This window comes from Solea solea, chromosome 8 (genome assembly GCF_958295425.1).
Source record: "Solea solea chromosome 8, fSolSol10.1, whole genome shotgun sequence".
Classification (NCBI taxonomy): Eukaryota; Metazoa; Chordata; class Actinopteri; order Pleuronectiformes; family Soleidae; genus Solea; species Solea solea.
The window spans coordinates 5768967-5782426 of record NC_081141.1 but is presented as its reverse complement, the minus strand read 5'-3'; the positions used below and the strand labels follow the sequence as shown (position 1 = coordinate 5782426).

Genomic DNA, 13460 nt, shown 5'->3' with positions numbered 1-13460 from the left:
CATGTTTGTGTTACTATCGTCTTATTCTCCAGTAAAAATGCTTCTTTTATTATTTCCGAGTTTAAGTCAGGGTGGGAACTGTGCAGCGTGAGCCCAGGTCAGCTTGAGTCTGGCTCTGGTCCGACTGCAGGTATACATGCAGTATTAGCTCGACTCCCCAACACATGATGATCTGTGTGTTTTTGCTATTGTCACTCATTCTGTTCCTCTCTCTGAATAGCTCCTCACCTCAAATACAGAGACTTCGTCCTTCCTGTAAATCTCGTTGGCAGGAGGGTGGAACCAGTTGCACTTCTTCATGTGCTGGTAGAGGATGCTGCGACTCTTCATGTAGCGGAGGCAGAACTCACACAGGTAGAGCTTGGGTAGTCTGGAAATGGAAGGAAGACTATGAATACATTGAAGGAGGGCAAGGCCGAAAAAAAAGTCACAGCTTCAGCTAAAATAAGCACTTAAAGTGTGTGAAAAGATTAATTCTTTATCAGTTCCACTTTCTTTGGTTATAGCTTTTCAGATATAAATATTGGGTGATGTCTATAAAAGCTTTATTGAACATGCGTGAGGTCTGGACAGTCGCCCAGGCAAAAAAACATCAGGCATAAATGAAATTGGGCTTTTTACTTCTGTCTGAAATTCTACAGAACAAGCAAATGAATGATTAACTTAAAAGAACAATTAACAGAGAAGTTATAGTAAGCCTTTTTACAACTTGTATGTGTAGAACCAATGGATTTATATTAATAATATCATTTATGATGTGAAGGGCATCATTCACTCCCAGTATTCTGTATCTTTTACAAATTTCACATTGACAAGAATTGTGTAAACAATTTACTGCAGCTTTAAGAAAATCTATTTGGCTCTGTGGCAGAAGCTGAGCACCAACCTAAGTGATACTGTAAACAACCATATAACTGAGCTCCATTAAACTGCTGTAAGTTCTGTGGCTGCGAGCCGACTGTGAGCTTAAGTACATTAACGCTGGTGGGCTTTATTAGGGTGCATTAGCTTACCTGCTGTACTCTTGTGGGTACGGAGATGAATACCACGTCTGGATTTCAAACTTGCCAAATTCGATGACCGACGGACATCGCATCTGAGGGTCTGGTGGACCCGTCACCCCGACTTTCTGTACGGGCAAAGATGAAGGAAGAAGGTGAGAAAGAGGCAGGGAAGGTCACTACAGGAGAGATTAGCTGTTCATTTATCAGGCAGATTGGACATTAGAGGTTTAAGATCTCACACATCAGCCTGACAGGTAGGAAAATCAATGAAGGTTCATACAGGCAAAGAGCCAAAAGCAACACTTTCTCCTCAATTTCTGATCCATGGAAAGTCTGTATCGAGTGAAATTGTCAAAATGCATTATTGAAGAATGTAAACAGACCGTTTTGAACATCTCTGCCTGCCTTTTATGAACATCATGTACTTGACTCCACTGTTACTCAGCCTCGATAATCACATCAGCCCTTTTTGCACGCCATTAATTCTTAGTGCTCTGCCTGCATCAAACACTTAAACACTGGTGTGGATGTTCCAGTCCGGATCTGCGATGGTGTTTTAATATGACTTTGACGACAGTGGCCAAACACACTCGCAGGTCAACCTACTGCTGCAGTGACACCATGAAACAGGGCACTAATGTGGCGAACTTATGATATCTCTCTGCAACTTCTGGCTCGGCCAATCAGATCAGTGATCATACCATAAAATAGAAGATGTTTTGACACCCATGCTAACTTTATGTCTCAAACCAAGACTTCACAGCAGCCTTATACATTCTAATCTACTGGGTATGATACAGTTATTGATTATGTGAGCTCCAAAACAGGAAGTAGGATTTATATTACAAGTACAATGTGAAATTCAAGTTAAATTCCAATGACAACACTATACTTTTATTTCATTATATACCTTATATTTAAACTGCTGTCCTTCATTCACCCCGTGATACTCACAATTACCGGTAATTTAAAACCAGATCTTTCAACCCCTCAGACTCCTTCAATGATCAGCCAGGTCTGCCTTATGTGCACTGCACCTATGGTAATGGATGATTTTAATATACACACTATACCTGGCAGCTGTTCCGTGGCAAATTAATTTGTTTCAGAGGTGAAATACAATGGCCTCTCACAGCTCATTGACTTTTTCCACTTTTCTTACACTCCAGCTACTGTTAACCGAGCATCACCACTAGAATCACCTTCTCCACACACAGTACATCCTAGGGATGGGAACGACACAGCATTTTGAGAGTCGATTGTTGAGGCTCACATGTCGAATTTTTGTCGAATTGCCGGCCTTTTTTTTTTTTTTCTTCAACAGCAGCAATGCGAAGGCGAGTCCCAAGTCTATTCACTATTAATCCCGCGGCAGAGAAAACTCTCTCCGCTGGCACGGATGTGGCAGGGATGCAGAGGTAGGCTTTCACCAGACGGCTCAGGTTTTTGAACCACCAGAGTGCAGGATCTTGACGGGGTGAGATGCCGTCTTCATTTGTGTAGCGCACTTTATGATGTTTATTTGAATAGGCAATGTCATCACTTGAAAGATAAAATGCAATTCGCAAATACACATGAAAATCCCACAAGCCCCGCCCCCCCGACATTTCAACTCTTTTTTTTTTGTCAAGGTGAGCACGTGTCGATTGGCGGTCGTTTTGTTGAAAAAAGTCCCATCCCTAGTACATTCACACAATATCACATTCGCAGACTGCAGCCTCAGTCATAGTCTCACAGGTGTCTCCCAGCTGGTGCTTTCCCATGTGAATAATTCACCTATTCACCTCCAACCATCCCATTGTCACACATCTGTCCATTCACCACATTTGTAAGACATGTAATATTTGATCTTTCTGGCAGGTTACCTGCAATGCCACCTCCTGGATATGTCTGAAGAGTTCAATGTCTTTTTCCGTCAGGTTCTCGTGGCCAGGCAGTTTTTCATCTTCGTCACGCCAGTCGCTGCCTTCCTGATTGTCTGAGGATCGAAAAAACAAGAGCTGCCGTTAATGCGAAACTAGCGAGAAGATTGTTGAATAGAGTGCCAAGATATGTTGTCCTTTCATGTTGTTCCTCCCACAGAAAGTAAATAAATGCATTTCAGCCGCTGTGATTTGTCAACTGGTCTATCTCAAATTGTAATTTGAATGTGAAAATGAGTAATTGCTCAACAGCACTACTGCTGCTGTTGTGTTTTCCATCAATACAAAGTGAAGACAGAACTTCAGGTGGCAGCAATTTGTTTTATATATCAGCAACAATTTTGTGTCATTTTATCTTTCGCTTACAACTTTCAAGTAAGTTCAATCAGGGCTGGATATTCTATTAGACTTTAAATGGGACAAAGAGACCCAAAGCACAGAATCTGACAAAAGTATTACAAAAGGATTTAATGTTGCTTTTACGCAATTACTTTAGTAACACATTAATTTTGTCAATGTGCTGTTCCAAACTTCAGCTTAATGCCTCTTTCAGTGAACGTACCCCCCCTGTCATCTCCTTCTCCCTTGCGACCAGATTTCTTACGGATGCGGCACTGCGAGTAGTCCACCACCTCCTGCCGCGCCTTGCGGCCCTCGGGTGACGGCGTGAAGAACTTCGTGAGGGCGTCGATGAGGCCCTTGGTCTTGTTGTTGAAGCGAAGGCCGCTCTGTGACATGTCATCATCCTCCCGCATTGAAAAAAGCAGCCGGTCATCACCAGGGTAACCCTCACAGGAGGAGCTGGAGGACGAGTTTGCTGAGGCCGAGCGCTTCCGTCGACCACGCCCGCTAAGTTTCTTGAAAGGCCGCCCCGGTCTGTGGGGAAAGACAGGAGTGTGGTAAAGTGGAGTAGATTCAGAGTGTTGCCTACGGTACAGATTCAATCTGTGGTAGTAGAGGCGTTCAGGTCAATGAGGATCATTTACTGTGACTTCACAGTGTCAGCTCCATGTGTTATAACAATGTCTGTCTGCCTGCTGAGATCTGTGTGCCCGTTGCCAAAGTAGAAACTAATGAGTTCTGTCAGGCCACTGAGGAAGGTAAAAAACTATGGGTTTGTAAAATGACCCCACCGAGGCTAAGGGATTTCTCAGTGCCGAAGACGGCCATCCTGACTATGATAGATGGATCACTGCATGTGGAAGAGAGATGAGAACTCTACTACTACACTACTAGTGTGAAACAACAACAAACCAATCTTCCATAAATATGAAGCTATAGCTTCTACAAATGTAATACCAATGGGTACAGATTTTTTTTTCTTACATCTGCTATTGTAGCTCCAATCTAAGACCATCTCTTCCTGCTCTCCTTTCCTTGACATGGTCAACAGAGGGTGATGGTGGACACTGTGTTGAGTGGACTGTGCATTTATTATATTTTCTTCTTTAGTTGACTTTCTGCAAACCAAATTCCCCTATGGGGTTATTATCTACCCACCTACCTATCTACCAACCAAAAGTGTAAAAAAAATGTCTGATTATTATGAAACTGGCAGTGGTAAAACCAAGACAGGCTACTATAATCTGGGTATAATCTATTTTATTCTTTGAGGGTTGTGGAGAAATTCAGCTGCCAATTCCAGCTGACAGAGAGAGGAAGGATAAACCTGCACTGGTCACCAGCAGCCTGTCACAGAGCCAACAACCATTCACACTCACACCTGTAGTCATTTTAGAGTCTCCAACAGTTTGTCCTAACCCCTATCTGCATGTCTGTGACAAACTGCACACATGGACTCCAAACCCTGAGAGAACTCTGCAGCCCTAAATTAAATACATCACTGTTTTTTAATGATAAAAGGAACATAAATAGAACATTTTTATCAAAGAAAAACACTGCAGAAAACTTAGAAACATCTTTCTGCATCTCTCATTGGGCTGACATTGATCGCAAAAAGCCATAAACTTTTCTCTTACCTGTTTTTAGGCCGTCCCAGTGGTGCGCTGTAGCGCCGTTTGATTTGTGCTGCCTTTTCATGTAAAAGCGTCTTTCCCTTTTTCCTGGGTTGGCAGATTTGACAAATCCACATGCCTTTGAGACAAGAGAGGGCAAAAAAAAAGCACCGGTTCACATACACTGAGATAGATTAGACAGGACAGGCTTTAGTGCAAATACTAACACGGCCTGGGATGAATCTTAAGCTCTTTTCAGATGTAGACAACTAAAAGAAATTAGTTTTGCTTTGTTTTTTCAGTTCTCATACAAAAAAAACACACCAGGTGTCTGGGTCACTCAAGTAAAAGGCAGGACACTTGCTCTGAAGAGCAGGAGGTGGGTTATTAGTTAAAAGAACTAGTCCTGTTTATTTACCTTTTGGCATTCGCGTGAGGGGAGGATCGCAGCACTCCATGTGGAAACCCCGATCACAGGAGTCGCAAAACAACATGTTGTCCTGGAATGCACAGACAAACACACATTTCAATCATTATTAAAGCCCTTAAGATGCACTTTTTGATACAGTGATGTCATCATGAATAATTCTACTAATACTACTACAAAATATTAACAATAATTTGGACTTAACTCGTGCCTTTGAAGGTAGCAAGGGCTAAATAGTGATGATTACTATAAATTATACAGGTAAAAACATCCAAGTGATACTGAAATATGCATCATATGCATATGCAATTCATATTCGAACAAATGTGATCAAATGTGCAGAGCTCATTCTTATGAAATCACCATATACTTGTGCAATTCTATCAACCTTCCTCAGATTTGTATCACTGCGCATCATAACAATAAGTATATTGTGTATTTTATCCAATGAATAAACATCTGAATGATAAGGATTCCTTAACAAAAAGGGGAACATGGTGGATTTGTGCAGAGTCTGACTAAAATAGCTCAAACCCACGACCACAGTTACAGTATGACTATCAGCATCTCGATCTGGCACTTTAGCAGAGAAGAGATCGTTCACAGATGCTGTGTGCCTGCCAGGCGGCCATATTCACTCATCCACTCACCGCATTCTTCCCTTGATCCTGACAGCTGCTGCAAGTCTTGCATTCGATGCACTGCCACCAAAGAGCCTTGACACGTGCAGTAAGTTCTGGGGAGAACTTGAGACAGGACGGGTGGCCTGCAGGTACAGAGACAGACATATACAAATGAGTGCATTAATGTCACACTCCTTTTCTTTATGCCACTGTTGACTGACAGCTGTGACCCACTTGCATCATTGGAGGAGGGAGAAAAAGCTCCTTTTGGAATTAAAGCCCTCACTGAATCAAACCTGGCTGCGAAGAGAGTGTTCAAACATAAATGACAATCTGTCAGAGCTGTGCTTTTGCTCTGTTTGAGGAAGAGCAAACAAGACAGCCTTGTCTGGGAAAGAAACCCAGTGAGGAAAGAACAATCTGTCCTCTGCTTTCACTCAGCAATGTCAGGGTTTGGCAAGAACACTACAACTGCTGGTGGAGAAAATTATTTTTATAGAGAATCCATCATATCTCAGCTTTACTGAAAGCATAGGCAAGTACCAGAATGTGTTCAATCATTGTCTTTAGGTTTAAGAAAAGTATCCTGGGAATTTAATGAGATGGCGAACAACAGGGGGTCCTTATTGCTAAAAATAAGTTGATCCGTTAAAAAAAAATAATAATAAAAATAATAATAATTTAAATAATGAATGGCCAAATATAAGTCAAAATAGAAGTAAACAAGTGAAATCTAAAAGAGGATTCAAGTTTCGGTTCAAGCGAAAGCCCAGAAAAAAGCGTATGTGTTAATTTAAGCCTGGTTCACACTACATCATTTTTATGTTTGCTGACAAGTTTTGCAACTTACAGCCAATCCGCCCTCAACAGTGCGGATGTGTGGACTGTTGAAAGACATGATTAAAAACAACAGCTCAGTGGTCAAAATCAAGCTAAATTAAGCCCTGGTTTCTCCCATAATTCCTTGCGCCACGTCACACATGTTATTTAGAACCACTGCTGTTTTCATGCGGAGAAATGAGAAGTCAAAGGCTGCTCCCGATTGAAAGATCTTTTTTTCTTGTTCTGGTCCTCAGAGTTTAATCACTGAATCGTGGTATGCTTTAACGCGAGGGTTCATTGAAATACACATTCATTTATTTTCAATGATTATTCCAACACATTTATTTGGGCCACTGTTTATGTGCAAAGGCCTTGAGACTCTGAATCAGACGACAGTAAGTTGTGAAAGATGAAGTGGGCTTCAAAAGGTCAGGGGCATTTTCATTTGGCAGAAATTGAAGATAGAATAATTACACTAAATTCCTTTTATAAGTGCACAATCACTTGGTTGTATAAATTGTTATTTTCTGATAACCTAGAATGAGCCTTTCATATTGGAGCTCCATGTTTTTACAATAGCCCACAGTGGACTAACCAGTTCAGTTCTTATGCAGCTTTTTGCTCTTGGGCGTGACATTCAAATCAAACCGAACAATGCCGAACTGTAGATCACTTAAAAAGACTTAAAAATGCGAAAACAATGCGTTAATCTCCAACATTTGGCAAGGAAATGTCTAAAATCTCAATATTTAACAGAGGAGTCTGGTGTATTTAACAGCACAGCTTAAAGCAGGCGATCTTCAGCCGAATCACAAGCTGCTCTGCCATATTTTAGTTTAGTGACTCATGCAGGAAGTACTGAACTAATCTTTTTTAATGAACTGATTAATGATTCAATTACATCAGAAAAAACTGCTTTGCCCGCCACTAGTTGTCGTATAAAACGACGTCACAGCAGTTTCCTGCGGTCGAGCTATAACGACACCTCCCACTTTGAGGAGGTACTGTGAAGTCACGGAAAGCGACGCGTCGCGTGTTCAGCTGCAACATGCAACTTCACCTATAAATGTTGCTTCATTTTTCGACACTGCACCTTTAAGTGCAGAGTAAGTGCTCAGTGAAGGTTGAGGGAAAGCAAGTGTAAAATATCAGTTGAAGAGTAAATGATGAAGGCAGAGGAAATGACTGTTGACATGTAACCACTAAAAGTAGCTGAATTTTAAGAGCAAGAGATAAAAGAAATGTCACTTGAAGAGTGAGCGATGAATGTAGCAGAAATGACATTTAAAGATGGGCATAAAGGAATTTCAAAAGGACAACATCGAGTGTGTGTCGTTAAAAAGTGAAGCTTCATATGTCTAAAGTTACAAATTACCACTCACCACTATTGCCACAGTCGGCACAGGAGATGAGCTCTTCGGGCTTTTTATCGCGATTCTGCTCCTTGGTGCCCAAACAGAAGCTGCAGATGGGGATGGGTTCTGCCACAGGCTGCCAGAGGGAAAGAGTAGACACAAGTTTAGACTGTCAGTCAGTTTAACAGCTTCATTGTACAAATGAAAACAACAAAGTGGCCTTGTCTATCCTGCCACAGCGGACCACTGTTGTAGTGTGTATTAACAAGCTAACAGCAGACTGGAAACTACAATGGCACCATGGAAGAGAGGCTCTAGATAGTAAAGAGCATGAGAGCTACCGTGATGAGTGAGCTTGTATAATTTATGGGACTGTGTCATGTTAGAGGCTGCCATCATGGACTCGTGCCTCTTTCTGACTCCTGAGCTGCCTGATCAAAAGTTGTGGTTCAGTCATTTTGGTTGTATTGGTTGAGGAGCTGCAGCATGTCCCACTGTCCCACTTACTAAAACTGACACATTCAGTTCTGGAGCTTCATCAATCTTTTAATGTGTCCCAAAAAAAACATCAGCAGGCGTGTACTCAGATAGAAAACAGAACAGTACCTCCAGTGCACACAAGAACAAACCTAAGTGAGGTTTGTGTGCATGAAAACAAAAAGGCTGTGCAACACTTAACACGTTTTGGAGCCATCAAATAAGATTTGTGTGAAAAATAATCCTGAAAAATCACATCCCTGAAGCGGTGCAGGTGCACTTCACAGACTTTACACAGACACAATGCCAAGAGAGGAGGTGGGGCCCCGGGGCAAGTCTACTTCAAAGTTTCTCAAGCCTGGAAGCCACAAGCAAAGTGTTGGCATCCTGATATCTCACAGTAAACAAGTCATTTTTGTTTACTTTTGAGCCGGATGCAACAAATAGAATCAAGTCAAATTGGTACTGCTGTCACTTTAACCATAACATTTTTTATAGTCTAAGCTGCTATATTTTACAGCTCACATAAATGGTGTGTGTGCATAAGGGCTGTCACGGTAATCGCAAAAATGAAACTGCAGTAGGAACAAGTCCATGAGGAGGACAAACAAGGACGCCATCGCCACAACTGCACACAACGTCACCTTGTATTCAGATCAGTTCAAAGAGAGCAGTAATGAGTCACAAGCTGACATGCTACAACAAGCTATTTGGTGCTTTTCCACTATACAGTTCTAGCGGACTCTTTTTGCTGTTCCATTAGTGATAGTACCTGGTGCTTTATTTGGTACATGCTCTGACGAGGTTCCAAGCGAGCTGAGTCGATACTAAAATATGATGTTGACAGACGTCACCAAATCATGACCATGACATCCAACACAAGAATCAAACCGAACAATGCCGAACTGTAGATCCGTTAAAAAGACTTCAAAATCCTGAAAACATGCGTTAATCTCCAACATTTAGTATGAAATGTCTAAAATCTCTGTTACAGGGAGATCGTGAGGTGAGTCACAACCCCTTCAGCCATATTTTGGTTCAGTGACTGTGTCAGACGGAGCCTCTCAGGTCATGCAGAAAGTACTCAACTAATCTTTACCAATTCAAAACACAGTACCTCCAATGCACACAAGAACAAAACTTGAAATGAAAACAAAAACACAGTTTTGGAGCCATCAAATGGGATTTGTGTGAAAAATAAATGGCAAAAATCACATCCCTGAAGCTGTGCATGTGCACATCAAACACTTTACATAGACACAACGCCAAGAGAGGAGGTGGAGCAAAGTAAACAAGTCATTTTGTTTACAGTTTTTATTTTTATTTTGAGATTCTTTAAATAGTTATCATATTTTAACTCATAGTACTAATATTTATATGGCTGGTATTCCATCATGATATGATTTTGATCTCATAACACCCCCGACCCAGTTTTGAATAGTTGCTTTTTCAGCATTTAAATGTTTTAAAGTTTGACTTGTTTTCCCACTGGCCAAACTAGATACTTGGTGGACACCTTACACTTTGTTTTCTAGTTCTCAACAAAAAATGTTTTGCTTGTCATTCCACTGCACATACACTTATTCTCTTTAATTCATAACAGCCCTCACACTCCACTCAACACACTCACTGTGTTGCACCATGTATATTCACGGGTAGCTTAGCAGTGATGGCTACTTGCTCTCCCTCTCAGATGTCCATGAAGTCAGACATTGTCACAATGAAAGAGGACATGTTAGAAAGTGGGACAGAGGGAGCGACGAGGGACAGCACACTGCACTGTTTAGCTCCTCTCAATAATTGCAGTGGAAATTCCTTAACTGTGACATGCCTAGTGTACAAACACATTTTACGAGCATTAACCGCCAGGAAACAAAACCAACGCTATAACAGTGTTTGTGGTAATTTAAGACAAACATTCAAAACATTGACCTTTTCAAATTCTGTTTAACAGTAATGATATCCTTGAGTGGCATTAAGATTTTATGATAAGAGTAATTAAACTCAATAGTTATACATTTATAATGCAAATGCCAATGGCTAATGTAACCAGCTGCTTATAGATGGACCTCATCAGACTCATTTAGGAAAAACTGCTTTTAGTGTTGATGGATGACTCATGGAACACTATACAGCACAGTCTTTATGTCTTTGTTTATCCAAGTCGGTATTGCTTTAATGTATGTGTCTCACTATTTTACTCAATATCATTGTAAATAAATGTCTCCCTTCAGTGATTTCTTGGGCATAAATAAAGGTTGTATGTATTTCTACGTACATTTGGCCAATCCCACACTTGCGGTAGACAAGACCTCCTTCTAATTTACAAAAAGCACAGTTTTTTCTGATATTGCATATTTACACAAACACCAGGACAGTGTCATATGGTATAGTTTGCGATAACACCAGTAACATTCCAATAAGACGAGAAAATCCCATATTGCAATAAACACAATATAGCTGCATGATGACTTCATTCTTTCTTCCACTCATTATCTTGCTGCGGCACACAGCTGCTGTCCTTTACCAGTGTCCCTCCATGCCTGTCTCTGCGCTCTCTCTTAAATATCATTATCATAAATGATAATACAAATATCTTATTTTAAGCACACTGCTACTCATGCTACTGCTGCACGTGTGTAAACAAGTGTACACAGAGTATGTTTGGTTTAAATACAGTCCACCTCTGTATCTGTAACAATACCAATCACAAACAAATTATGTCATGAAGACGATCCAAACAATTCAAAGGAACTTTAGTGAAAAGTGCTTCTCAAGACAATATTACACTAAGATACACATTTTTTGAACTTGTTACAATATATAAATCCCAAATACATCACAGAATAACTCACTCTCGCAATGTCAGTGTGTTCCAAAATTATGCATCTCTGATAAATAGACTCTTAGCGAGTGTCATTAAGATAAACGACAATACCTGTTGGAAGCAGCATGCTCATCTTGAACTGCACCAACAACTGGTCAAATTATAAATGTACCCTCATATAACGATCAGTCTTGTGTGGCAATTAAATTCATTTTAAGTAGCACTCAAGTACCAGTAAGTGCAAAGTGTTCATCCAGGAAAAAAGTGTCAACAAAAGCAAAGCTAGATACACAGGTTTTTCCTAAAAATAAATATCTGTGAGCACTGGTGGAGAAAGGTACAAGTCTGAGTGTGAACACAACACTGTCTTTCACTGCCCCGACTGCTTTCACATTCACACCTTTACAGCAGAGTGGCAGAGAGAAATACTGAGTGAAAACAACTCGCATGACATCACATCTGGGCTGGTGTTTAGCAGCAGGCATGAAGAAGCTTCTGTGATCTGATCACCAAAGTCCAGGTTTTTTCACACTCTTTTTCTATTGACCACAGACACTGCATGGTTGTACAGCTGCAACAATTAAACGATTACTAAATTTATCGCCAACTATTTTGCTAATCTATCACAAACAAAATCTCAGATTTCTCTTAAATGTGAATATTTTCTGGTTTCTTTGCTCCATAAAAAAAAAAAGTCTGAATAGTGAAACTGAATTCTTTTGTTTTGTGGACAAAACAAGATATTTGAGAACTTCAACATTTCAAAATTTGGGAAACACTATTCAACAATAAAACATTTTTTGGACCAAACATCAAATCAATTAATCGAGAAAATAGTCAACAGATTAATTGATTAGTTGCAGCCCTGCATGGTTGCAGTACTGGTGTTTTTCTGCAGCATGGGTGACATAAGTGTAGCAAAGCCTGCCACAGACCGATTGTATGATGATGTAATGATACACAAGTCAGAGGGCTGTGTATTAAATCCAGATACAGGAGGGGCAGTACAAAATACTGCCATATATTGGGACACTATGAGCAAGGTGATTTGTTGCAATTATTTTGGCCCATAATGGTCTATTTTTTAGAAAAACTTTCATAGTAAAAATGGCTTTGTTATATACATAAACTATTTTGTGTTTTTTTAATGTTGGAACATCAGGCACTTTACTTTTCAGAGGTAATCTTCACACTTGGAATGTGGTTAGTCCAGATGGTTGACTTATAAATATTATTTCCAATATTTTTATATGTATATGTAATAACATATATATAATAAACTTCTGTGATATAACATTTAAGAGTGCTTGGCTGCTGGCTTTATATTATAACTAAGCAAACAACTGCAGAAGAGACGATCTGTTTCCTTTTTAAATGTGCATACCCAGGCTACATGAATGGTCATGTGATAAACACTTTCAGCTGTGGGATGCAGATTGCTTCTGATGTTTGAGATGAAACACTCATCTGGACACAGATGGCAGTCGTATTGATGTTGCCTTGTCTGTCGCACAACGACGACAATAAGGAATCAAGTGTTGTTTGTGGGCTATTGGGTTTTTTGTGTATAAAAATTGGACGTAGACTTAGCCAGCAGCCACAACTAACACTTTTTCTGAGGAGATAATTATCTTATTTGCTAGTATAAGGTCTTCTTCAATAGGGTAATCAATTTTGTAAATTAAGTTCCCATTGAGAGTAAAACAGATGATTTAATATGGCAGATATAAGTGGACCAGTGTGCTTGCCAGCTGGTATCTTCCAATAGGTGCCTGGTTGCAAGTGACGTCTCTAAACTTCTGTTGGTAAAACCTCAACATGGCACCGGCCAACTCCTGACTCTGGAGGCTTCAAGACAGGAGTTCAAATTCTTATACCATCACAACCAGTGGTAATACAGATCAACTTAATTTAAAATAAATGTCAGCCTAATTTCATATACTTAAACTACTCGATGAGGCCTTCGCCTGTGGTACCTTACTACTACCACCTTAATACTGGCTGTTATTCAGGAACACTATTGACATAAAATGTAATTGTATTAAAGC

The 13460-nt window shown here is 40.3% G+C and overlaps 1 protein-coding gene across 3 annotated transcripts in view; it reads right to left on the bottom strand.

The window, feature by feature from the left end:
* The window catches only part of kat6a (K(lysine) acetyltransferase 6A), a 41610-nt gene that overhangs the window by 12467 nt on the left and 15683 nt on the right, over positions 1 to 13460 (bottom strand). For 2 of the 3 annotated variants that reach the window (XM_058635292.1, XM_058635291.1), the window contains exons 3-10: positions 8136 to 8244; positions 5959 to 6074; positions 5300 to 5381; positions 4906 to 5020; positions 3489 to 3802; positions 2870 to 2982; positions 1014 to 1129; positions 229 to 370 (exon numbers count right to left, since the gene is read on the bottom strand). In XM_058635292.1, coding sequence (XP_058491275.1) covers positions 229 to 370; positions 1014 to 1129; positions 2870 to 2982; positions 3489 to 3802; positions 4906 to 5020; positions 5300 to 5381; positions 5959 to 6074; positions 8136 to 8244 — 1107 coding nt within the window. The remainder of the gene's footprint in view (positions 1 to 228; positions 371 to 1013; positions 1130 to 2869; positions 2983 to 3488; positions 3803 to 4905; positions 5021 to 5299; positions 5382 to 5958; positions 6075 to 8135; positions 8245 to 13460) is intronic. The other variant, XM_058635293.1, reaches the window with a different exon arrangement.